Source organism: Perognathus longimembris, chromosome 13 (assembly GCF_023159225.1).
Source record: "Perognathus longimembris pacificus isolate PPM17 chromosome 13, ASM2315922v1, whole genome shotgun sequence".
NCBI classification, from domain to species: Eukaryota; Metazoa; Chordata; class Mammalia; order Rodentia; family Heteromyidae; genus Perognathus; species Perognathus longimembris.
The window spans coordinates 48,087,919-48,113,185 of NC_063173.1; the positions used below are offsets into that span (position 1 = coordinate 48,087,919).

General features: G+C 40.8%; 1 protein-coding gene across 5 annotated transcripts in view; it reads right to left on the reverse strand.

Moving 5' to 3' along the window:
- Nucleotides 1-25,267, reverse strand: part of Ambra1 (autophagy and beclin 1 regulator 1) — a 206,852-nt gene that overhangs the window by 48,613 nt on the left and 132,972 nt on the right. For all 5 annotated transcript variants that reach the window (XM_048359846.1, XM_048359845.1, XM_048359844.1 and 2 more), the window contains one exon: nucleotides 14,614-14,724. In XM_048359846.1, coding sequence (XP_048215803.1) covers nucleotides 14,614-14,724 — 111 coding nt within the window. The remainder of the gene's footprint in view (nucleotides 1-14,613; nucleotides 14,725-25,267) is intronic.

Here is a 25,267-nt window from a genome sequence, read left to right on the forward strand (position 1 = left end):
AATTATGGAAATAATACCATTTACAGTAGCTAAAAAAAGAATAAATTACCTAGGGATCAACCTAACTAAAGACGTGAAGGACCTATTTAATGAGAACTATAAAAATCTAAAAAGGGATATCAAAGAAGACACAAGGAGATGGAAAGACTTCCCATGCTCATGGGTAGGCAGAGTCAATATAGTGAAAATGGCCATATTGCCCAAATTGTCATACAAATTCAATGCAATCCCCATCAAAATCCCAGCTACATTCTTCACTGAAATAGAGAAAGCAACCCATAAATTCATATGGAACAGCAAAAGACCTAGAATAGTCAAAGCAATTCTAGGCAAAAAAAGCAGTGCAGAAAGTATCATAATACCCGACTTCAAGCTCTACTATAGAGTCATCATAACAAAAACAGCCTGGTATTAGTATAAAAACAGATCCGAAGACCAATGGAATAGAACTGAAGATCCAGAAATAAAACCGCACTCGAATATCAGCTGATATTCGACAAAGGAGCTAAAGACATACAATGGAAAAAACAGAGCCTCTTCAATTACTGGTGCTGGGAAAACTGGGCAGCCATATGCAGAAAACTTGAAGTAGACCCTAGCCTATCACCATGCACCAAGATCAACTCAAAATGGATAAAGGACCTCAATATCAGACCTGAATCCTTGAAACTACTGAAGGACAGAGTAGGAAAGACGCTAGAACTTATAGGCACAGGAAGGAACCTCCTGAATAGAGTCCCAGGGGCACAACAGATAGGGGAGAGACTCGACAAATGGGACTACTACAAAATAAAAAGTTGTGGCTGGGAATATAGTCTAGTGGCAAGAGTGCTTGCCTTCCATACATGAAGCCCTGGGTTCAATTCCCCAGCACCACATATATAGAAAACGGCCAGAAGTGGCACTGTTGCTTAAGTGGCAGAGTGCTAGCCTTGAGCAAAAAGAAGCCAGGGACAGTGCTCAAGCTCTGAGTCCAAGGCCCAGGACTGGCAAATAAATAAATAAATAAATAAATAAATAAATAAATAAATAAATAAATAAATAGTTTCTGCACAGCTAAGGACATAGCCACCAAAGTAGAAAGACAGCCAACCATATGGGAAAGGATCTTTACCAGCACAGCAACCGACAAAGGCCTAATATCTGTCATCTACAGAGAACTCAAAAAACTAAGCCCCTCCAAGCCCAGTAAACCAATTAGGAAATGGGCAAAGGAGCTAAAGAGAGACTTCACAAGAGAAGAGCTAAAAATGGCAAAGAAACATATGAGGAAATGTTCAACATCCCTGGCAGTAAAGGAAATGCAAATAAAAACAACCCTGAGATACCACCTCACTCCAGTTAAAATGGCCTATACTCTGAACTCAGGCAACAACAAATGCTGGAAGGGGTGTGGGGAAAGAGGAACCCTTCTCCCATTGTTGGTGTGAGTGCAAATTAGTACAACCATTTTGGAGAACAGTATGGAGGTTCCTCAAAAAGCTCAATATAGACCTACCCTATGATCCAGCCATACCACTCCTAGGCATCTACCTGGAATTACAGGTCCCAAGATATCAAAAAGACATCTGAACTTCCATGTTTATCGCTGCACAATTCACAATAGCCAAAATATGGAAACCACCCAGATGCCCCTCCACAGATGAATGGATCCAAAAAATATGGTACCTATACACAATGGAATACTACATAGCAATTAGAAATTGTGAAATATTGATATTCGCAGGGAAATGGTCAGAACTTGAATAAATAATGTTGAGCGAGACAAGCCTAGAACACAGAAAACAAAGGGGCATGATCTCCTTGATATATGACTGTTAAGGTGGGGGGAGCGGAAGACAGTAGAGACCAGGTCTGGGAAACCAAAAACTTCGTGTCAAATGGTATTTCCCACAGGATTGGGTCAGCGACCCTACATTATGTAACTAAAACCAAACAACTACTCAACATATAAAGGTCAAAAATAGACCTCTCAGTGGATCACAATAGCTCAAAAGCTATGTATGTATGATTATATAAGACAAGGATAGGCAAACTCTATTGTCGACGTTACATTTAAAGCCCTAGGCGAATTTCCTTTGGCATAGGTCACATGGCTACTGTATATGTTTTTGGTACACTGTGTATTGTATATATTGTATTGTATATTGTACCTGACCTAGAGAAGGGAAAGAAAAACAGGGTGTAAGATATCACAAGAAATGTACACACTGCCATACTATGTAACTGTACCCCTTTTGCACAACACCTTGTCAAAAAAATTTTGTTTAATTAATAAATAAATTTAAAAAAAAGCCAGGGACAGTGCTAAGGCCCTGAGTTCAAGCCCCAGTACTGGCAAAAAACAAAACAAACAAACAAAAAGAACGAAACAAAACAAAAAACACCAAGTTAAGCTGCCTTGACCAGATTCAGATTGGGGCTACTACTTCACTAAGCCACATATGACTGAGAAGTCAAGGGCAAGTTTCCCTAGGAAATCAGTCCCATGAAAACAAAGAATTGCCTTTTCAGGTTGTACAGGGCCGGGGACTCAAAGTGATTTGTAAAGCTCTATGTTTGTTCCCCTTTCCTTACATGTTCCTAATGAAGCTACAGAGATGACAGAGTTGATAAAAAATGATACAGAACACACTGATTAGGTTGTGCCAATTCTTGGGGGCTGACACCTACAGCACCATTACACATAAAACCGAGGAGGGACTACAAGGATGGCTCTGTTTGCTAACTAATAAAATAATGACATCCAAATACTCATTGCTATCACCATTAGGCCTCTCTGCTGCTCAACTCCCAACCCACCATCTGCTCCATCTAGCCTGCATGGCCAGATTTATCCAGTGAGTACTGGGACCGTCTGCTCCTGACACAGGGTCCCAAGCCACTTGCCAAAAATATGACAATCTTTTCCTACTTCTCTGGATCAACACAATTCCAGTTGGGGATATGGAATCAAGGAATCGCAGAAGCTTCATAAGTGAATTCATCTTGGTTTTCTAACCTTGAGTTTGGCACAACCCTTAGTAATGCTGAAAAGAAATGAATGATTAAGAGTCTAATAATCAAAGACAAGGAAAGAAAGTAATCAAAACTAGTAAGGCATGAAAGTAAAGAAGGCAATGGGACTCTATGGACTTTTTTTTTTTTTTTTTTTTTGGCCAGTCCTGGGGCTTGGACTCAGGGCCTGAGCACTGTCCCTGGCTTCTTTTTGCTCAAGGCTAGCACTCTGCCACTTGAGCCACAGCGCCACTTTTGGCCATTTTCTGTATATGTGGTGCTGGGGAATTGAACCCAGGGCCTCATGTATATGAGGCAGGCACTCTTGCCACTAGGCCATATCCCCAGCCCCTGACTCTATGGACTTTTAAGTCTTTTTTTTTTCTTTTTTGGCTAGTACTGAGGCTTGAACTCAGGGCCTGGGTACTGTCCCTGAGCTTCTTTTGCTCAAGGCTTGTATTCTACCATTTGAACCACAGCACCACTTCTGGCTTTTACTGTTTATATGGTACTGAGAAATCAAACCTGGGGTTTCAGGCATGCTAGGCAACCACTCTACCACAAAGCCACATTCCCAGCCATTTAGTCAGTTTTACAGTTAGCATTTTATCTACATTTAACGTTTCATAAATGTACAGTGCTATTACACAGATTTATCCTCGTGTTAACATACATTTTAGTCACAGAAGAGGAAAATAACCGTCAGCCTAAAAAAAAAGCAATTAACTGGTTATAGGAATAAGAGGTGTGGAGAAGAGTACAACTATAGTTTCCTTCTAGAAAGCTTGGCTCAAGACTCATGAAAAGCTTGGTAGTGGGACCAAAAGCACTTTGTCAGCCTCATTCTAGGCCACTGCAATGTTGTCTGCATTATACTATAATGATTTCAAGTCACTGATCATCTCCTAAATTTTGCTTTATTTATCTAATGCCACTCAATTTCACAACAGCTCCTGGTTATGGCACTGATCTCAAAACAGACATGCAAATGACAAATAAAAAGAAAATGCTGAAAATGACAAAATCTTCTCCAGCAACATTTCTGAAAATTTTCAGTCAGTAACCTAGAATTGCACTTCTACTTTAAGGAAGGGGATGTGGATGTGGAAGGCATAGGTTAATTTGATAGGTCCATTACAGAGAGCACTGGGCAGTATGCTTACAATCTCTCTCTCTCTCTCTCTCTCTCTCTCTCTCTCTCTATGTCTGTCTCTCTCTCTCCATCCTTCCCCCACTCCTGCCCTCCTTCTTTCCTGCCAATCCTAGGGCTTCAACACAGAGTTTTGTTTTGTGTTTTTTTTCTTTGCCAGTCCTAGGGATTGAACTCAGCGCCTGGGTGCTGTCTCTGAGCTTCTTTTGCTGGAGCCACAGTTCCATTTCTGGCTTTTTCTGAGTAGTTTATTGGAGATAAAGAGTCTTACAAACTTTCCCGCCTGGGCTGGATTTAAGCTGTGCTCTTCAGATCTTAGCCCCCCCGAATAGCTAGGATGACAGGTGTAAGCCATCAGTTCTCGGTTTCCCAGAGCTTTTTTTTGCTTAAAACTAGCTGGGAATGTGGCTTAGTGGTAGAGTGCTTGGCTAGCATGCATGAAGCCCTGGGTTCGATTCCTCAATACCACATGAATAGAAAAAGCTAGAAGTGACATTGTGGCTCAAGTGGTAGAGTGCTAGCCTTGAGAAAAAAAAAAAGATGTTCAGAGACAGTACCCAGGCCCTGAGTTCAAGCCCCAGGACTAGCAAAAAAAAAAAAAAAAAAGAAAGACAAAAAAAAGACTGGTAAAGACAAAGGATAGTGGGGCCGGGAATATGGCCTAGTGGCATGAAGCCCTAGGTTCGATTCCGCAGCACCACATATATAGAAAACGGCCAGAAGAGGCGCTGTGGCTCAAGTGTCAGAGTGCTAGCCTTGAGCAAAAAGAGGCCAGGACAGCCTCAGCTCAGGCTCTGAGTCCAAGGCCCAGGACTGGCCAAAAAAAAGGACAAAGGATAACTAATTCATCCTTTTGGACTCAGACAATGTAAGAAGTGGGGGCAGAGAGAAGAGGAAAGGGAGTCAGAGAGAGGGAGAGAGATAGGGAGAGGGAGGGAGAGATAATTAGAGGAAAAAAGAGGGAAGAAAGGGAAGGGGGAAGGAGAGACTGAGACAGGGAGAAATGTAGCCAAAAACATTGAGCTCACATTATTAGAGATCTTTCTTATGCCTTACCTCACCTTGTCATGGCAGTTCACCATGTAACAAGCATGCTATAGAATCACCAGAATCATCAGAATCTATAGAATCTATAGAATCATCAGAATCTATAGAATCTATAGATTCTAATATAGATTCTAATCAGAATCTATAGAATCATCAGAATCTATAGAATCACCAGAATCATCAGAATGCTATAGAATCATCAGAATCACCAGGAGTGCTTTCTAAAACAGAATACTGGACCAGGCCAGAGAATCTATATTTTCAACAAAATTTCAGATGTGTCTGTAACTGTGGAGCAAACTTGAGAGCTCAGCATCTGGCTTTCACTTAGAGGTAAAACATACATGGCAAGGATGATGAGGCAATTACCTGGACAGCTAAGAGTGGAATAAAGGATAGGAAAGAAAAGAATTTTCAAGTCAAAACTGCTTACAAACAGGGGCACGTTTAAGGGGAAAGAAAAAAAGATGCAGAAGATATGAGGGAATCAAGTCCAGATTCTTCAATATAATTCCTCCTAATTAGAAATTATTACCAGGAGAGAATGGTGGCACATGCCTATAATCTCATCATTTGGGAAGCTGAAAGGAGGATTGTGAGTGGAGGCCAGCCTGGGTTACATAACAAGACACTTCAAAAATTCGAAGTGGACAGGGGACAAGACTCAACTGGTAGAGCACCAAGTGAGAGGCCCTGATTTCAAATTCTAGTACCACCAAAAATGAAGTGGGAAGGGAAGGAGGCAAGTAGAAAAGAAATGATTTCCAAGTGAAAGTGCCCTAGCAGTGAATAAGTGGGGATAGAAATACTGATGCCTGGAGGAACAGATGGCTCTGTCATCCTATCAAACTCCATAAATTATAAACAAACACCTTATACAAAGATCGATGGATAGCCTTTTTGTTGGATGACCAGATGAGGCCATGGGAACAAATAGCAGTTGTAATGCTTTTCCAAATGGATTAGATACTAATTTGAAAAACCCAAGGGAGTTTATAAGCAGAAAAAAATTTCCTCTTGGCTATCTCTGACCCCTCTGATTTCAGCAAAAGACCAGATCTCCAAATGACACTGAAGGCACCCTCATCCTCAAGGCACCAGTCACATCCCTTGTGGTGCCTGCTCTATACTAGTTATCTACTATTTTCATTTGTGCTAGAACTGGGGCTTGAAGTTAGCCTCATGTTCTCACTCAGCTTGCTTGGCTGGAGTGCTACCATTTGAGCCAGTCTACCATTTCCAGTCTACCATTTTGCTGGTTAATTAGAAACAGTCTCACTGACTTTTCTACCCCAGGCAGCCTAAAACTTTGATCTCAGCTTCCTAAGGAGTTAGTATGATAGGCGTGAGCCACTGGCACCTAGTCTCCACTGGATTTCTTAAGGCCTGTTACATCATGACACACAGCGATAAAAGATATTCACCCATTAAGAGTTTACGCTTAAGGGGCTGGGGATATGGCCTAGTGGCAAGAGTGCTTGCCTCGTATACATGAGGCCCTGGGTTCGATTCCCCAGCACCACATATACAGAAAATGGCCAGAAGTGGCTCAAGTGGCAGAGTGCTAGCCTTGAGCAAAAAGAAGCCAGGGACAGTGCTCAGGCCCTGAGTCTAAGCCCCAGGACTGGCAAAAAAAAAAAAAAGAGTTTACACTTAAAAATCATAGTAAAGGGGCTGGGGATATAGCCTAGTGGCAAGAGTGCCTGCCTCGGATACACGAGGCCCTAGGTTCGATTCCCCAGCACCACATATACAGAAAACGGCCAGAAGCGGCGCTGTGGCTCAAGTGGCAGAGTGCTAGCCTTGAGCGGGAAGAAGCCAGGGACAGTGCTCAGGCCCTGAGTCCAAGGCCCAGGACTGGCCAAAAAAAAAAAAAAAAAAAAAAAAAAAAAATCATAGTAAAACAGAAAATAAAGAAATCCCAGAGAACCTAATGGTATTATTAGGTTTGAAGCAGTTTCAAAATTATCTACACATGAGATATTAAACTTCTTTTTACAGATAGCAATTTGTGAACCCCCTTAATGCTAGGCAAGAGAAACAGGTATCAAAACTCTTTAGCCTAATTCTAAAAAAAGTTAATTAAATGTAATCACAGTAATCCAAATGACCAGCAAATTGGCAGCTGCTGAACCCATAAGTAAAACTCAAGGTCAATGGTTCTCAGGGACATGGGCTTGGTTATTACTAAGCCAAAAGCTACCTTTCGATGGAAGGCGGGTTAACTTTGAGAAATGAATCCTATGTCAAGACAAATTCCCAACTTACTTCATTAACTGGATCTATTAAAAGTGAATATCAAGCTGGGTATGGTGTCATATGCCTGTAATTCCAGCACTCAGGAGGCTGAGGCAGAAGGACCTTGAGTTTGAGGCTAGTCTGGGTTATAGAGTAAAAGCCCAAACTGTAAATATACTTATTTGGATCAAGAAGAAAATAATAGTGAAATGATATCCAATTGCATAAAACAACAAATAGGTGGGAATCAGAAGCCCAGCACAGGGGCTGGGAATGTGGTTTAGTGGTAGAGTGCTTGCCTAGCATGCATGAAACCCTGGGTTCCATTCCTCAGTACCGTATACACAGAAAAGCTGAAAGTGGCACTGTGTGTGGCCTAAGTGGTAGAGTGCTAGCCTTGAGCAAAAAGAAGCTCAAGGACAGTCTCCAGGACCTGAGTTCCAGCCCCAGGACTGGCCAAAAAAAAAAGTCCAGCACAGGTCAGTAAGCAGGTTAAAATTCATTTAAGTAACTAGCCCCCTCCAGAGATGGAAAATTTGTATCTCTAAAGTTGAGGCAGATTTGTCTTTAGAATTAGATTCTTTTAAAGAATCTCAGTGCAAAGCTGGGTGCTGGTAGCTCATGCCTGTAATCTTACTCAGGAGGCTGAGATTTAAGGATTAGGGTTTGAAGCCAGCCCAGGTAGGAAAGTCTGTGGGACTCTTATCTCCAATTAACCACCAGAAAACTGGGAGTGGAACTATAGCTCAAAGTGGTAGAGCACTGGCCTTGAGGAATAAAAAGCTCAAGAATAGTGTCCCAGCCCTGAGTTCAAGCCCCAGGGCTGGTACCCCCCCAAAAAGTTTATGTACTGCTGAGGAGAGTTCAAATCTAGCCAGGTTTACAAAGCAAGCACAAAGTACAAGGCTAGCCTGGGACACATAGTATCTCAAAGAGTTCATATACTTGACAAGTCAGTTGACAAAATTAAAAAAAAAAGGGGGGGGGCTGGGGATATGGCCTAGTGGCAAGAGTGTTTGCCTCGTATACAAGAGGCCCTGGGTTCAATTCCCCAGCACCACATATACAGAAAATGGCCAGAAAACGGCCAGAAGTGGCGCTGTGGCTCATGTGGCAGAGTGCTAGCCTTGAGCAAAAAGAAGCCAGGGACAGTGCTCAGGTCCTGAGTCCAAGGCCCAGGACTGGCCAAAAAATAAATAAATAAATAAATAACTTTCTCAGGCTGAGCACAGCAGCTCAAGTCTCTAATCCTAGCTTCTTGGGAGGCAGAGATCAGGTAATGGTGCTTAAGCTCAGTCCAGGCATAAAAAGTTCATGAGTGGGGCTAGGAATATGGCCTAGTGGTAAAGTGCTTGCCTTGCACACATGAAGCCCTGGGTTCAATTCCTCAGCACCACATATATAGAAAAAGCCAGAAGTGGCACTGTGGCTCAAGTGGTAGCCTTGAGCAGAAAAAAGAAGCAAGAGACAGTGTTCAGACCCTGAGTTCAAGCCCCAGGACTGGCAAAAAAAAGTTCAAGAGACTCCATCTCAAAGTATGACAAAGTACAGTGGAAGACACCTGCCATTCCTGTGACAAAGAAAAACACAGATAAAAGGACTGAAGTTGGGGCTGGGAATATGGCTTAGTGGAAGAGTGCTTACCTTGCATGCATGAAGCCCTGCGTTGAACTCCTCAGCACCACATATACGGAAAAAGCCAGAAGTGGTACTGTGGCTCAAGTGGTAGAATGTTAGCCTTGAGCAAAAATAAAGCCAGGGACAATGCCCAGGCCTGAGTCCATCCCGAGGACTGCCCCACCCCCCCACAAAAAAAAGATGAGAGAGTTGGGGGGAGGGAAGATGGGAGAAAAAAAAACAGTACTGAAAAAAAAAAATCCCAAACTTTCCTATTTGGAAGAGGGAAGCACCAGGTTTAAACTTTCAAAGGGCAAAAGAAGGAAAAGGTAAGTGACTTCAATAATGCTCTAATACTGTTCTAGCTACTATCTAAATTGTTCCAAAGAGAAAAACATATAAAAACAAAACACTAAACTTCTCAATTGTAACACCCAAATCTCTACAGATTTCATTTAAAAACAATAAGAACAGGTCTAAATCACTTGTGAATAACAATATTTTAAGAAGTTCTAAGATGGGAGTTGGTGGCTCACGCCTGTAATCATAGCTACTTAGGAGGCTGAGATCTGAGCATCATGGTTTGAAACCAGCCTGGGCAGGAAAGTCTGTGAGACTCTTATTTCCAATTAACTACAAAAAAAGCCAAAAGTGGAACTGTGGCTCAAGTGGTAGAGTGCTATTTCAATCAAAAAAGCTGAAAGGACAAAGCTTAGACCCTTCAAGCCCCAGGATGGGCACACATACACTAAAGTTCTGAGTAAATTATTAGCAAATATTAAAGAATATACCACACCATGACCAAGTTAAGGAATAAAAGGATGAGTTCAAGACCATATAACTTATTAATGTAACTGACCAGTTTAAATTTAAGGAGAGGAAAAAATATGACTGTTGACTGATGCTGAAGAAACATCAGTGTCAATGAATGAGTTCATTATTCTTAATAAAAACTCTCAAAATATAGGGAGCTGGGAATGTAGTTTAGTGGTAGAGTGCTTGCCTAGCATGCATGAAGCTCTGGGTTTGATTCCTCAGTACCACATAGAAAAAGCCAGAAGTGGTGCTGTGGCAGAAGTGGTAGAGTGCTAGCCTTGAGCATAGAGTGGCTCAGAGTCAGAGCCCAGGCCCTGAGTTCAAGCCCCAGGGCTGGCAGGGAAAAAAAGAAAAAAAGCGGGCTGGGGATATGGCCTAGTGGCTGGAGTGTTTGCCTTCTATACATGAAGCCCTGGGTTCGATTCCCCAGCACCACATATACAGAAAACGGCCAGAAGTGGCGCTGTGGCTCAAGTGGCAGAGTGCTAGCCTTGAGCCAAAAAAAAAAAAAAAAAAAAAAGAAGCCAGGGACAGTGCTCAGGCCCTGAGTCCAAGCCCCAGGACTGGCCAAAAAAAAAAAAAAAAAAAAAAGAAAGAAAGAAAAAAACCCTATCAAAACAGAAATACATAGATTTTTAAGAGGGGAATGGAGTATATTTATCACTACTTTTAAGTAATATACCTTGAAAGCCTATGGGATTTAACTAAGTACTACAATTAGTAAACAAATTCAATAAGATTAAAAAATTTAAAATAAACTTCTACCAATAAGCATAAAAATGTATAGAAATAAACATAAGCAATGAGGAAGAATTTAAGTTATTCCTAAGAATATGAGAGACTTGGAGAAACTGAAAATCATACCATGTTGTTTGATAAGAAGACAAAGATAATGAATCTCCTTAAGTTTATTTATAAATGTGATTACAACAATTATACTAAACAAGATTCTGAAGGAGTATAATATCTGTATTGAAAACAAAAATGGCAGAGTGGTTTAAAAAATATGAAAGTAGGAAGTAAAATTTGGATTTAAAAAAGAAGTATAAGAATAACAGGAAACTAGTCCTACCAGATTCTAAAACACAAGGGCTCAAAAATGTAGAACTTTCCTATGAATAATCAGAGAGATCACTGGAATAAGATAGTCCAGAAATATACCTACCTACAAAAAGGAAATTAATAGTATGTTGAAATTGGAACCCCAAGTCAATGGAGTCAAATGGAGAATTAAATGATTGACATAAACAAGGAACCATATAGGCGAAAAGTTGGATCATACTTTGCTTATTTGGGATTAATTTCACTAGTGAATCAAAAATTTAAGTGTAAAATGCTAAAATGTAAAGTACCAAATGATCCTAATGTTGACACAAAATCTACAAACCATAAGTAAAGTGGTGTAAACTTTTTTGTAAAAAAAAAAAAACTTCATATTTATATGGTTTAATCTTATGAAAACAAAAAACAAAATTTTACTCAAATCACTCAAAACCAAAATTGTAATTATTAATGAAATACTGTAAAATGAACTGTCAATCACTGGCGGCATAGCAGGTGAATAATCAATGACCTTATCCATTACATCACCAGACATATTTTTAGAAAAATATGGGTGTATTTCAATGTGACTCTAGAACTAAGTTGTAACAAAAATTTAAGTATACACCAATTCTCAAACTGCCTAATTCTTTCTCACCAGATCAGCTACGATACGGATAAAAGAGACTTTTATTAACTTTTCCACAAATTAAAATGCATATGGCATAAATTATGCATGATTCTTAATTTCATGTCAGCTAGACAGAAGCATTTACATTTTTAATCCCAGGGCACTACCAGTGCCAGGTGAGTGTGCAGTTGGACTGCACTCCTAGCCCTTAAATTCTTTTTCTGTCTCTTTGGACTCTAAGACCTCATCTTTTATGGCCATTTCCTTGTTACTATTACTATTATTATTATTATTAGCAGTACTGGGACCCTTCACTTGCTTGGAAGATGCTCTTAATACATGAGTCACATGCCTAGCCCACCCAGTCACAGCCAACAGTATAGAAAGTAGAGCTCTCAGCCAGGTGTTGGTGACTCACGCCTGTAATCCTACTTACTCAGGAGACTGAGATCTGAGGATTACAGTTCAAAGCTAGCCTGGGCAGAAAAGTCCATGAGATTCTCATCTCTGATCACCAGAAAACCTGAAGTTGTGCTATGGCCCAAAGTGGGAGAGTGCTAGACTTAAAAAGCTCAGGGACAGGGCCCAGGCCCAAAATTGAAGCCTCACAAATGACCACTACCAACGACAAAAAAGATCTCGAGAACTGAGAAGTCATTTCTCAGTTATCTAGGTAAGGATTATCTTGGGAATCCAAGTGAAAACTAGGAGTCCAAAAATTTTTCCACAAAGCACTTATTAGACAAGCACTATATCACTTGATCCATACCTTGAATATACTTTTGGGGGGGCTTGAACTCAGGGCCTGCCACTGTTCCTGAGCCTCTTTGTGCTCATCTAGCACTCTACCACTTGAGCCACAGTGTCACTTCCAGCTTTTTTGAGTAGTTTGTGGACGATAAAGTCTCATGAGGACTTTTATGCCTAGGCTGGCTTTGAATGTCAGTCCTCAGATAACAGCCTCCTGAGTAGCTAGGATTATAGGCATGAGCCACTGGTGCCCAGCTAGATATACTTTTTGGATGACAAAAATTTACATCACATGTTATAAAACAGAAAGTTGTTTAAGTCTAACTTAAAGTAAGTTCTATAACAAAAATAACCTTTCAGCAAAGCCAAAAGACAAAGTATAGGTAGGAAATTCCTATAATAAGTTAATTTTCCAATTTATAAAGCGCTTCTGTAGAACTGCTAAGTAAGAGACCAGTAGCATAAGAGAAGATAAGGAAATGCACATGGACCTGTTCAGAGAAGGTAACACAAATAGCAAAGTACATGAAGAGGCACACAACTGCTTCTGAAAATGAGAAACAAATTTACTACTACTATGGACTACTTTTTATCATATCAGACTTGCAAATATCTAACAATCTGATAATCTACTCCAGTGAACTAGGAGGGAATATGAACTGGCACAGTCTATATAGAAGGTAATATGCTAATAGTTACCAAAATTATACTCTTTCTTTTTGTAATTCTATTTCAAGATTTGTATTATCAACATACTTGCACATGGCAAAGTAGCAACTGCAGCAGTTTAGATAGAGAAAATAATAAAAAACTTAGAAGCCATTCAATAAGATACTGGTAATAATACTGGAAGTAGTGCTGTAGCTCAAGTGGCAGAGTGCTAGCCTGAGCACAAAGAGGCTCAGGAACAGCACCCAGCCCTGAGTTCAAGCCCTACAACCACCACCAACACCAACAAACGATACCAGTAATAAAAATTTTAGCACTTATTAACATGGAAAGATCACTGAGATACACTTTAAACAAAGAAAAGTAAAAAAATATGTACAACAAGCTGCCATTTTGATCAGAAGAGAAAAAAAAACCCCACTACTTTGTGTATACCTACAATATGTGTGTGTGTGTGTGTGTGTGTGTGTGTGTGTGTGTGTGTGTTCTGGTCCTAGGGCTTAGGTTTTGTCCCTGAGGTGTTTTCCTTTAGGTTAGTGCTTTACCACTTGAGCCACAGCCCCACTTCCAGCTTTTTTGGTAGTTAATTGGAGATAAGAGTTTCACAAACTTTCTTCCCCAGGCTGGCTTTAAACCACAATCCTTAGATCTCAGCCTCCTGAGTAGTTAGGATCACAGGTGTGAGCCACTAGCTCCTGGCTATATGCAATATTCTTAAAAAGGTACAGTGATTCCCTATGGCAAGGAGTGGTAGGCAGTAGAAAGTAGATTTGGAAGACTTAAAACTTTCCTGCCTGGTCTGGCTTTGAATTGTGATCCTCAGATCTCAGCCTCCAGGAATACAGGCATGATTCACCAGTGCCTGGCGGGGAAGATTTTTAAAATATCTCTTTATATTAAAGGAGTTTGAATAGAATAGTTTATATAATCTGAATTACACATTCGGATTATAACTTTTAAACCTGACAAAGCAACAAAGTAAGTAAATAAATTATAGTCATTTTATTATTAAGTAAATAAACTTTGGCCAGAAACCTAGAAATGAACAAGCAAACTTGGGTCTTCAATAAGGGAGAGAGATAGGTTGGTGTGGATTCCCTGTAGAGTTAAAGGATAGATTCCTGGACATGTATCTTTGAAGCATACTGTTACTGAGGTTTCATTAAGAACAGATATGAAATAATTAACTTAATTTCCCTTGTCTGATTAAGAATACCAAGACTGGCATATTGGGAAGTGTTGCAGAGAACATCTTAATTGATTACAATATTTCTATACAGATTGAACATGTGGGCTTCAGTCAGACATGGTGGCACATGACTGTAATACTAGCATTTGGAAGGTCTTGGGCCAGAGGATTGCCAGTTGGAGGCTAGCTTAGGCTTGAAGAAAAGGGAGGGAGGGAGGGAGGGAGGAAGGAAGGAAGGGAGGGATTTTTCTGCTCAGGTTCACTTTGAATCATGATCCTCCATAGACATCTCAGCCTCCTGAGTCCTCAACCTCCTAGCATTCATTTCTTAACTATGGAAGAGCCATTAGGACTCATTCATGAGCTCAACATGATGATAAAAAAAAAAAAATCCAGTGCTACTTGAGTGTTTTATTTCTGGATCACCAGCAATATACTCACAAGCATTCTCCTTTTATGTTGGCTTACCATTACTGATTTCTGGAAGATCAAACTTAGTGAAGTCCCACCATTGGAGCCGGTAGGTCGTATTGGCAATGTTACTGGCTACGGCAGACTGTCCATCACCTATCACTGCCCCTGAAGGGAAGAAGACAAAGGGTACATTACAGCATTTATCTGCATGTTTTCAATGTAGAATACAAAATAACACTGGGAATAGTATCAAAGAAGAGAAAGAGCCATATTAAGGCTAAAAAAAAAAAAAAGCTCAGGAGTTACATTTGGCAAGTCCTGATCCCAGAAAGGAATCAGACACGTTTCACAAGAAATTGTACATGGAAATATAATCTCAATAATCAGCCCTTCCCATTGTTTCCTCCCTTTGTACATGACCTTCTTTCTATAATGAAACATATCAAAAGGAGGTTTTCTCCAGGGAAGTTGCAGTTAGTATCTAGCTGATTTTGGATAAAGACAGTAAAGAACAAGTAAGGTAATAGTTGCTCTTTTGGAACCCTAGCATGTAACACAACAGATATATCTTTGCAGCAACAGAATATATTTATTAAGGCAAGCTTTTATAAAGCCCTTCCAGGAACTTCCTTGAATCCAGATTCATTTGTAATATTTCAGTTTAACTTTCCCTGAGATATGCACTTCTGTATGACATTTTCCCTTGGTAACCAATTAAATAAAAAATGGATTTTTTTTAACAGGGTGACACTTTAATTTGCAGTTGTATTTCATTTACATGAACATGTCATTTCCTCCTCCTCCTCCTTCCGAGGTGCATTTCATACACAACCAACCTTCTCATCAGACAGAGCCAATCCCTCTTGGGATAGCACATTCTTGTATGATGCATAACCTAAATGGTGTTCTCAGATACAAATCAACTCATTTGAGAAACCGAGTTTGTTACACAATTACTAATCTTGAAACAATGGACAACTAGATACCTGAATTCTTCAATATTACCTAATTTCCCCTCTGTAAATATCACTGCAACAGTAATATATGAACACATATTTGTATATATATCTTAAAAAAAAACTCCACTTATTATTGTGCTACTCCTAGTGGGTCCCTCTATTTTCTCCTCAAATGGCAGATTGTTCAGTGAGAAAATGTCTTCCATTTAAGCCGTGAATAGAAAAGGTATTCTTTTAACCTCTACCCAGTGATTCTAGGCCATAGTAGCAATACCCATTTCTCAAGATTAGTTCACTAACAGTCACTGTCACTTTTAATTTGTAGGGAAAGGTACAAATAACAGTTTATTTTCCTGGATGTTACTTCTAGGTTATACATTCTCAATGCAAGCAGTGCTTACTGCCTTCACAGTAGTGAAAATGGTTTGTGGGGGCTAAAACAGAAGAAGGCCTCGAATACTTAGTTACTTCAATAGGGTTTGGAGGTCAATGAGCACATGGATAATGCCCCCAGATGCTGCTGTCTTAGGCCTTCAAATAGAGCATGACTGTTTCAGAACTATCTTCGAATTTGCAAGATTTGAACACTTTTTGGCGTGTTGGTTTATCTAGAAAAGTATTTTTTTTCAACTCTTGAGTATTATCCTTCTAGGGAACCTTTTTTTTTTCTTTTTTTCTTTTTTTCCTCTGTCAGTTGTGGGGCTTGAACAGTCGTAAGGCTTGAACTTAGGGCCTGGGCACTATCCCTGAGCTTCTCTGGCTCAAGGCTAGCGCTCTACCACTTAAGCCACAGCTTCACTCCCAGCCTTTTCTGAGTAGTTCATTGGAGATAAGAGTCTCATAGACTTTCCTGCTGGGGCTGGTTTCAAACCACAATCCTCAGATCTTAGTCTCCTGAGTAGCTAGGATTATAGTACAGGCATGAGCCACCAGCACCCGGCTTTCCCACACTTTCTTAGATTTTTTGTTTGTTTAGGTCTTTCTAATAATACCAATCAGTTTTTAGTTACAAGCTCCACAACTTAGTTACTTGAAAGAATTTCTTTATTATGATCCAGTGTCTATGGAATTGAGATTCTGAATTATTTTTCACGCTTATACACCTATTTTTAGAGGTGTGATACCCCCCTTTGGCTATTAGCCTCTCAAATTGCTTTAATTCCTCATCATTTCCTCAAACTTTGCCAGAAATGCATATAACTCTAAAGAGAAGTAGGTACATGAGCTTTCTTTTTCTTTTTGTTGCCAGTCCTGGGCCTTGGACTCAGGGCCTGAGCCCTGTCCCTGGCTTCTTTTTGCTCAAGGCTATCACTCTGCCACTTGAGTCACAGCGCCACTTCTGGCCATTTTCTGTATATGTGGTGCTGGGGAATCGAACCCAGGCCTTCAAGTATATGAGGCAAGCGCTCTTGCCACTAGGCCATATCCCCAGCCCACGGTACATGAGTTTTCTTTATATATGATGAAAGAAATGCTAGTTGTTAAAAGGAAAGAAAATTGAACAAATGAACTTCGTATTCTAGGAGCCTATTCTGGAAAGGGGTGAGAATTTCAGACAGGAAAACAGTTCAAGAATAACCAGATGCTTTCTGAGTACTGGATCTACAACTGGGAAATCAAATATTGAGAATCCAGCTCCTGGCTCCAGCAGCATCCTGTACAGTCTATGCTCAAGAGATGTCTTCTGGAGAACAGCTGTGCAATGAAAAAATGTGTAGGGTGGCACTGTGCAGAGACTAGGGAGGGGTTCTCTGCCAATGGTGCCAAAGTACTGAGGAAGAACAGAGCCTGGCACCAGAGAGTCGATTTTCACTGCCGAGTAAACAAAGATTAGGGAGTGAAAGATGCCAGCAACAGATTAGAAAATTGTCACCAGGTTTTCTTCTGGTAGAACTATAGGACAACTGAGCCTGTCTCTTGGAAACAACAGAAAGAAAACATAGCACCCTGTTTAGTAGACTGCTGGCCACTAAGCTGAAGGTAAAGGAAATGTGCCAAGTCCAGTTAATGAACTAATCTGAAAAATATTTACAGAGGAGGCACTCAGCCTCAGACACCAACTCCTGAGAGGCTTCTAAGGCCCCCAGATTCTTCCATGCAATAAGAAAACAGCATGGACTAGACTCAGTTTCTCAATCTCTACTATTAGTATTTTGGGCTATATATTCTGTGGAACATTTAGCAACATCCCTGGCCTCCACCCACTAGATGGAGCATTTCTCTCTACCTAGTTGTAACAACTGAAAATGTCCCCAAGCTGGGAGCCAGTGGCTCACAGCTGTAATCCTAGCTACTCAGGAGGCTGAGATCTCAAGATCAAGGTTCGAAGCCAGCTTGGGAAGAAAAGTCCCAATGAGACTATTATCTGTAATTAGCCACTCAAAAAACAGAGTGGAGGGGCTGGGAATATGGCCTAGTGGCAAGAGTGCTTGCCTCGTATACATGAAGCCCAGGGTTCGATTCTCCAGCACCACATATATAGAAAATGGCCAGAAGTGGCACTGTGGCTCAAGTGGCAGAGTGCTAGCCTTGAGCAAAAAGAAGCCAGGGACAGTGCTCAGACCCTGAGTCCAAGGCCCAGGACTGGCAAAACAAACAAACAAACAAAAAAAACCCACAGAGTGGAGCTGTGGTTCAAGTGGTAGAATGCTAGCCTTGAGCACAAAGAGGCTCAGAGACAGTGCCCAGGCCCTGAGTTCATGCCCTACAACAGAGAAGGAGAGAGAGAAAGAGAATAAAATAAAAATGTGCCCAGACATTGTTAAGCAACTGTAGGGTCAAAAACTACCCAGTTGTGAAACTATGCCCCTGCCCCACATGTATATATACACATATATTTTTTGTTGTGTGTGTGGGTGTGATGCTGGTGGTGTGTGTACACATGCATGTGTGTGCATGAGCCAGACCTGGGGCTTGAACTACAGGCCTGGGTGCTGTCCCTGAGCTGTTCTGCTCAAGGCTAGCACTCAAGGACTTGAGCCACAGCTCCCCTTTTGGGGTTTTGGTGGTGAGTTGGAGATAAAGAGTCTCACAGGCTTTCCAGCCAGTTTCCTGTGAAAATTGGCTTTGAACCACAATCCTCAGATCTTCACCTACTGAGTAGTTAGGATTACAGGCATGAGCCACCGATGCCAGCTATATATTTTAACCCTAAGAATGGTACTTTTAGAAAGTATTACTATAGAAGCTGGGCATGGTGGTACATATCTGCCAGCAGGAGCACAGCAGGTTAGGCTATACAGTGAGAGAAACAGAAAAACAAAACAAATTCTCCTAAAGTTAAGCAACCACTGTGCATATGTGGCTCATGCCTGTAATCCTATCTACTCAGGAGGCTAAGATCAAAGGATCATGGTTTGAAGCTAGCCCAGGCAGAAGAGTCCCCATGAGACTCCAATTAACCACTCAAAAAGTGGAAGTGAGGCTGGGGATATGGCCTAGTGGCTAGAGTGCCTGCCTTGTATTCATGAGGCCCTGGGTTCAATTCCCCAGCACCACATATACAGAAAATGGCCAGAAGTGGCGCTGTGGCTCAAGTGGCAGAGTGTTAGCCTTGAGCAAAAAGAAGCCAGGGACAGTGCTCAGGCCCTGAGTCCAAGCCCCAGGACTGGCCAAAAAAAAAAAAGTGGAAGTGAAACTGTGACTCAAAGTGGTAGAGCACTAGCCTTGAGAAAGAGAGCTCAGGAATAACACCCAGGCCCTGATTCAAGCCCCATAACTGCCGAAGAAGAAGGAGAAGGAGAAGAAGAAATAAGCAACTATTAGCACAGTGCCATGTATCAGAATGACTAAAATTCAAAACATGAATAACACCAAATGTAGGGTGGAGAGAGAAGGGGGAGGAAAATGAAGGAGAGGGCAACAAGTTTGACAAGAAATATTATCCTACCTTACATATATAATTGTAACCCCTCTGTACATCACCTTGACAATAAAATTAAGAAAATAACACCAAATGCTGGCAAGACATGGACTAACAATTCATTGCTGATAGAAATATAAAATGGCACACCTACTTTGGAAGACAGTTTGGCAGTTTCTTTCAAAACCAAACATACTCTTACCATATGATCCAGAAATCGTGCCGTTTGAGATTTATCCAAGTGAGCTGAAAACTTACTTTCACACAAAAACACTGGTGTTTATAGTACTTTATTCATGATTGCCACAACTTGAAAGTAACCAGAATGTCCTTAAGAATGCATGAACTATGGCATGTCCACACAATGGATTATTTAGATTGCTATGAAAAGATGTGCACAAATACAGGTTACAAAGTGAAAGATGCCACAAACCTATGTATGCCATGCTTCTAACTATAAGTTGATCATTCCCAATTTGAAAATCTGAAACCCCAAGCCATAAGTATTAGAATTCAAACAGGCATATAATAAACATGGCTGGCTTCAAAACCTGAAATACTTTGACATCTGAAACATTTTTTCTATTTCTTCCTTTTAGATTTCTCCCAGGCATCTTTTTCCATTTTTCTTGTGTGTGTAGGTATCTATATTACAGCTTTGTGTTCAACCACTTGATCAATACCTCCAGTCCTTTTTAACTTTAGTTTATTTGGGTGGTAGGATCTTAAGTTTTGCCTGGGACTGGCAATCTCTACCGATCTCTACCTCTTACCTACCTAGGATTATAAACATGGGTCACCATGCCTAGTTTGCTGCTGCTACTGCTTCTTTTTTTTTTTTTTTTTTTTGCCAGTCCTGGGGCTTGGACTCAGGGCCTGGGCACTGTCCTTGGCTTCTTTTTTTGCTCAAGGCTAGCAATCTACCACTTGAGCCACAGAGCCACTTCTGGCTCCCCCCCCCCCGCCCCCCATATAAGTGGTGTTGAGGAATCAAACCCAGGGCTTCATGTATACAAGGCGAGCACTTTGCCACTAGGCCATATTCCTAACTCCCTAGTTTGCTTCTTGAGATAAGGTCTCTGTAACTTTTTTTTTTTTTGGGGGTGGGAGGCTGGGCTGGCTTTGAACCATAATCCTACTTACACCTTCATGAAAGCTTGGATTACAGGTATACACCATCATGCCCAGCCTGAAATTTAAAACATTTAGGATTTTGAGAATGAAACTGTTAGTATAACCTCTTCCATTTGGGGTTTGACAGTCTCCTTCCTAGGCCTTCAGGATGTATCTCTAGCCCCCAGTTGCATCAGTAGAATGCCCCCTACCCAGACCTGAACTCTAGCCTGCCCGTCATAAAGAAAAGACAACTTTCCCCCTTGGGCCCCTGCCAGCTTTGCTGGGTGGTCTGGTCACATTACCGCTCTCCACTCAGATTTGAACTCTGCCCTGCCTACCAGCTTTCTTCAGCATCCAGCTGCACACCCTGAGTATGTCCCACCTCTAGTCCCGACTATATAAAATACACCTGAACAAAGGACAAGCGCCATTTCTCCCTCCCCTGTGAGAGAATTGGCCTTGTCAGCTTCTGCTGACAATAAACTCTTTTTGCTGTGCATGACTGTGTTCCTGTGGTCTTCTGGATGGCTGCTATCAGAAATAGTTTGAATTTTGGCTATTTAGACAAGGGATATTCAACTAGGAAAGTCTACTTATTCTAAACCTGAAAACATTCCCCCAAATCTGAAATATTTCTGGTCCCAAGCATTTTGAATAGAAATATTCAATCTGTGTATGGCATTCTGAAAACTATAGGGACTGAAAAAATGATTATAAATTAGTAGGTAACATTTGGCAAAGGGAAGGTAACTAGGTGAAGCACAAAGGGATTGGGGGAAGGGATAAAACTATTTTGTATACTGTTACAATAGTGGGTATTTGCCATCATATTTTTGCCAAAAGCTGTAGCTCAGTGGTAAAACTCCTGCCTAGCACTCATGAGGATCTGGGTTAAATATCTATCAACAAATACACACAGGCAAATAAAAAACAACCAAGATCCATGCAAGTTTACCAACTATAGCAAATGTACCATTCTAGCGTAGGAGGCTGATGATGAGAGAGGCTGTGGATATAAGGAAGAATAAAAAAATGAGCCTGGGGCTCATGCCTGTAATCCTAGCCACTCAGGAGGCTGAGATCTGAGGATCAGGGTTCAAAGCCAGCTCTGGCAGGAAAAGTCTATGAGACTCTTATCTCCAAGTAACTACCAGAAAATAAGAAGTGAAGCTGTGGCTCAAAGAGGTAGAGTGCTAACCTTGTGTAAAAGAGCTCAGGAGCAGAGCCCAGGCCCTTAGTTCAAGCCCCATGACTGACCCCCCCCCCCCAAAAAAAAAAGAAACTCTGTACCTCTCACTTAAATTTTCTATAAATCTTAGAGTCCTCTTGTAGGGAATGGGGTATATATAGCTTGATGGCAGAGTGTGTACTTAGTATGTTCAAGGCCCTAAGTTCAAACCCCGGCACACACAGAAAAAGAACTCTCTTTTTAAAGGCTACTAGGCATTAGTGGCTTAAGCCTATAATCCTATTCAGGAGGCTGAGATCTGAGGATCAAAGTTCAAAGTCAGATGGAGCAGGAATGTTCATGAGACTTTTATCTCCAATGAACCATAAAAAAAACAAAACCTGGAAATGTAGCTGTGGCTCACTTGGTCGAGTACCAGCCTTGAGCTAAAGTTACATACAGTACAGAATCCAGGCCCTGAGTTCAATCTCCAGTATGAGCACACAAAACAAACAAAAATGGTTAATTAAGAGGGCTGGGTGTGGCAGTACATGACTTTAATTCCAGCTATGCAGAAGGTAGGAGGATTGAGGTTTGAGTCTGGCCCAGGCAAGTTCAAGAAATTATCTGAAAAATATCTAAAAAGTAAAAAGAGCTGAGGGCATGACTCCAAAGGTACAGGGTTTGCCCAGCAATGGTGAATCCCTGAGTTCAAAACCAGTGAAAGAAAGAAGGAGGGAACTTGAAAAATAAAAGACCCCAAGCCATTGCTTAATGCTTCTCAAGACAGAGGAAACTGAAACTATTATACATAAAAAGGCATGAGAGTTCACATGTATCACACAATCTCTGAAGACTTCCCTTGGATGCTCAGTGTAAAAGAATAGATTATTCTGGTAAGATATAAACAAAGCAGTGTGAGTACTGTTTGCCTATGGTCCAGCTACTTGAGAGGCTGAGACAGTTCAGGGTACAGGTTGGGCCTTGTCTCCCAAAAAAATTAACAGAAAAGGTAGAATTGAAATTTAATTTAGCAATCCTTTCTAACTATGAATAACAATGGCACAAACCAAACTGTCAATTCTCATTCTCCAAGTCACGTTTTTTAAATTGTGGGCTGGAAGCTTCAAAAATGTGTCTAAGAGGAAGAAAGAGAAAAAAAGAAATGTGTCTAGGAGATTGGGCATGCTGGCTCACAACTATAATCCTAGTATTCAGAAGGTTCTGTCCGGAGGACATCAATTTAAGGGCAACCTGAGCAACATAATAAGATCCCATCTAGACAGAGATAGCGACAGAGACAGAGAGACAGAAACTGAAAGACAGAGATGGGGGAAAGGGAAAGGGTAAGGGAGATTTAAATAAATAATATGCCTAGGAATAAAATTATGATAGTTGTGATGGTCACATGCTAGGTATACCAAGTCTGAGAATTTGAATGCATCTATTTGTCCCTGCTTGTCTAAAACTCTTCTATTCTGTTGCTTGGAAAGAAGAATTAGGAACCTTTTACCAAAACAGCTTCTTAGTCTCTCTCTAAGCTAAGATCTATTCTAGCAGCAGGGAAATGAAGAGCATGATTCAACAGTTCAGTGAAAATACTGAACAATGGGAATCATTAGCAAATCTATCAGAAAAGCTAATTTGGGGAGGGTAAAAAAGGGCAACTTGCAAAGAAGGAAACAATTAAATTATATTTCAGTTCTACAAAATCTGTTTTATTTGAGACTGCATAATTTAGAATGGCCATGTCTGATTGTGCTGATGATCAGAGGTAGAGTAAGAATGGAGCTGAGATGTACTGGCAGAGAACTTGCCTAGCAAGAAGGAGGCCCTGGGTTCAATCACCAGCATTGCAAGAAAAAAATGGGTGGGGCTGAAAATATGGCCTAGTGGTAGAGTGCTCGACTCCCATACATGAAGCCCTAGGTTTGATTCCTCAGCACCACATATATAGAAAAAGCTAGAAGTGACACTGTGGCTCAAGTGGTAGAGTTCTGGCCTTGGGCAAAAATAAGCCAGGGACAGTGCTCAGGTCCTGAGTTCAAGCCCCAGGACTGGCAAAAGCGAAACAAACAAAAAATGGGGTGGGAAAACACAAGGTGCAAATACTACACACAAATACCATTTTCTGTTTGGTTGTTATATGGGAAGTCAACATTTGGCTTGCTAATTGGTCAATAAGGCTAAGTCTAGAAAGTCCAGGGCAGGTCTAACTAAACAACATATTCACTTTTCCAAATTATTATAATTTTGCCGGTCCTGTGGCTTGAATTCTGGACCTAGGCGCTGTTCCTGGGCTCCTTCTGCTCAAGGCTAGGCATTCTACCACTTGAGCCACAGTGCCACTTCCAGCTTTTTAATCACAGAACACAGTGGTTAATTGGAGATAAGTCTCATGGACTTTCCTACCAGGGCTGGCTTCAAACCATGATCCTCAGAGCTCACCTGTGGCATAAGCCACAGGTGCCCAGCTCCAAATCAGTTTTATGGTGACAATCACTACTATGTTACCTCAAGACATTTTTATCATATCCCCAAAATCGTACCCATTAGCAACCAGTCTGTCTCACTCTCTCCCTAACCCATGCCAATCATTGATCTACTTCTTGCTACAGTTTTGTTTCATATAATAGAATCATACCACATATACTAGGTAGGCTTCTATTTCTGGCTTCTTTTTACCTTGCACAATATTTTGAAGGTTCATCCATGCTACAGCATGTATCAATATTTCCTTTCTTTTCATGTAAGATGAAAAATATTTCATTGTATGGCTTGCAAATGAATTATAGGTTCATTTGAAAATTAAGTAATAGTTTTTATTTTATACAGAAAACATTGCATAGAAACTTAGCAATCAAAAAGTACTTGATGGAAACAATGATTTCTTTTGGAAGGAAAATGTACAAAGACAAATTCTGAATATATTAGCTATAGCTAAGTACCTGAGACCAAAATAAAAGGGAGTACAGGAGACTTCATTTTGTTGTTATTGTAGATCATGGGCCTTGAACTCAGGGCCTGAGCACTGTCTCTGAGCTTCAAGACTAATGTTTTACCACTTTAAGCCACAATACCACTTCCAGTTTTCTGGGGGTTAATTGGAGATAAGAGTCTTACAGACTTTCCTGCCCAGGCTAGCTTGGAACCATGATCCTCAGATTTCAGCCTCCTGAGTAGCTAGGATTACAGGCATGAGCCACCAGTGCCCAGTCCTTGAAACATATTTAAACATGAATCAAAGGTAAACACTTTGCAAATACAGACTTCAATGGTTTCATATAATCTGCAAGAATAATTTTATTGTCCAATGCTGCTAAGAAATCCCAAGTTCCTGCTCTGAAGAACAAGGGGCCATACTAGTCTACATACAAATCATGAACGTTAGTGGCAGAACCTAGAAAGGCATTACCGAGGACAAAAGTATTGAATAAAACCAACAAATGATAACCTTAGAGTCAAAGATGGAAATTAGAGAAGCCTGTAATAATCACAGTATACAAGGAAAGAAAAGAAACAGCTATGGAATATTTCTAAAAATTATACCTCATAAAACATTTTCTCAAAGTAATTCAAACCATGATTATGTGACAGCAGCAG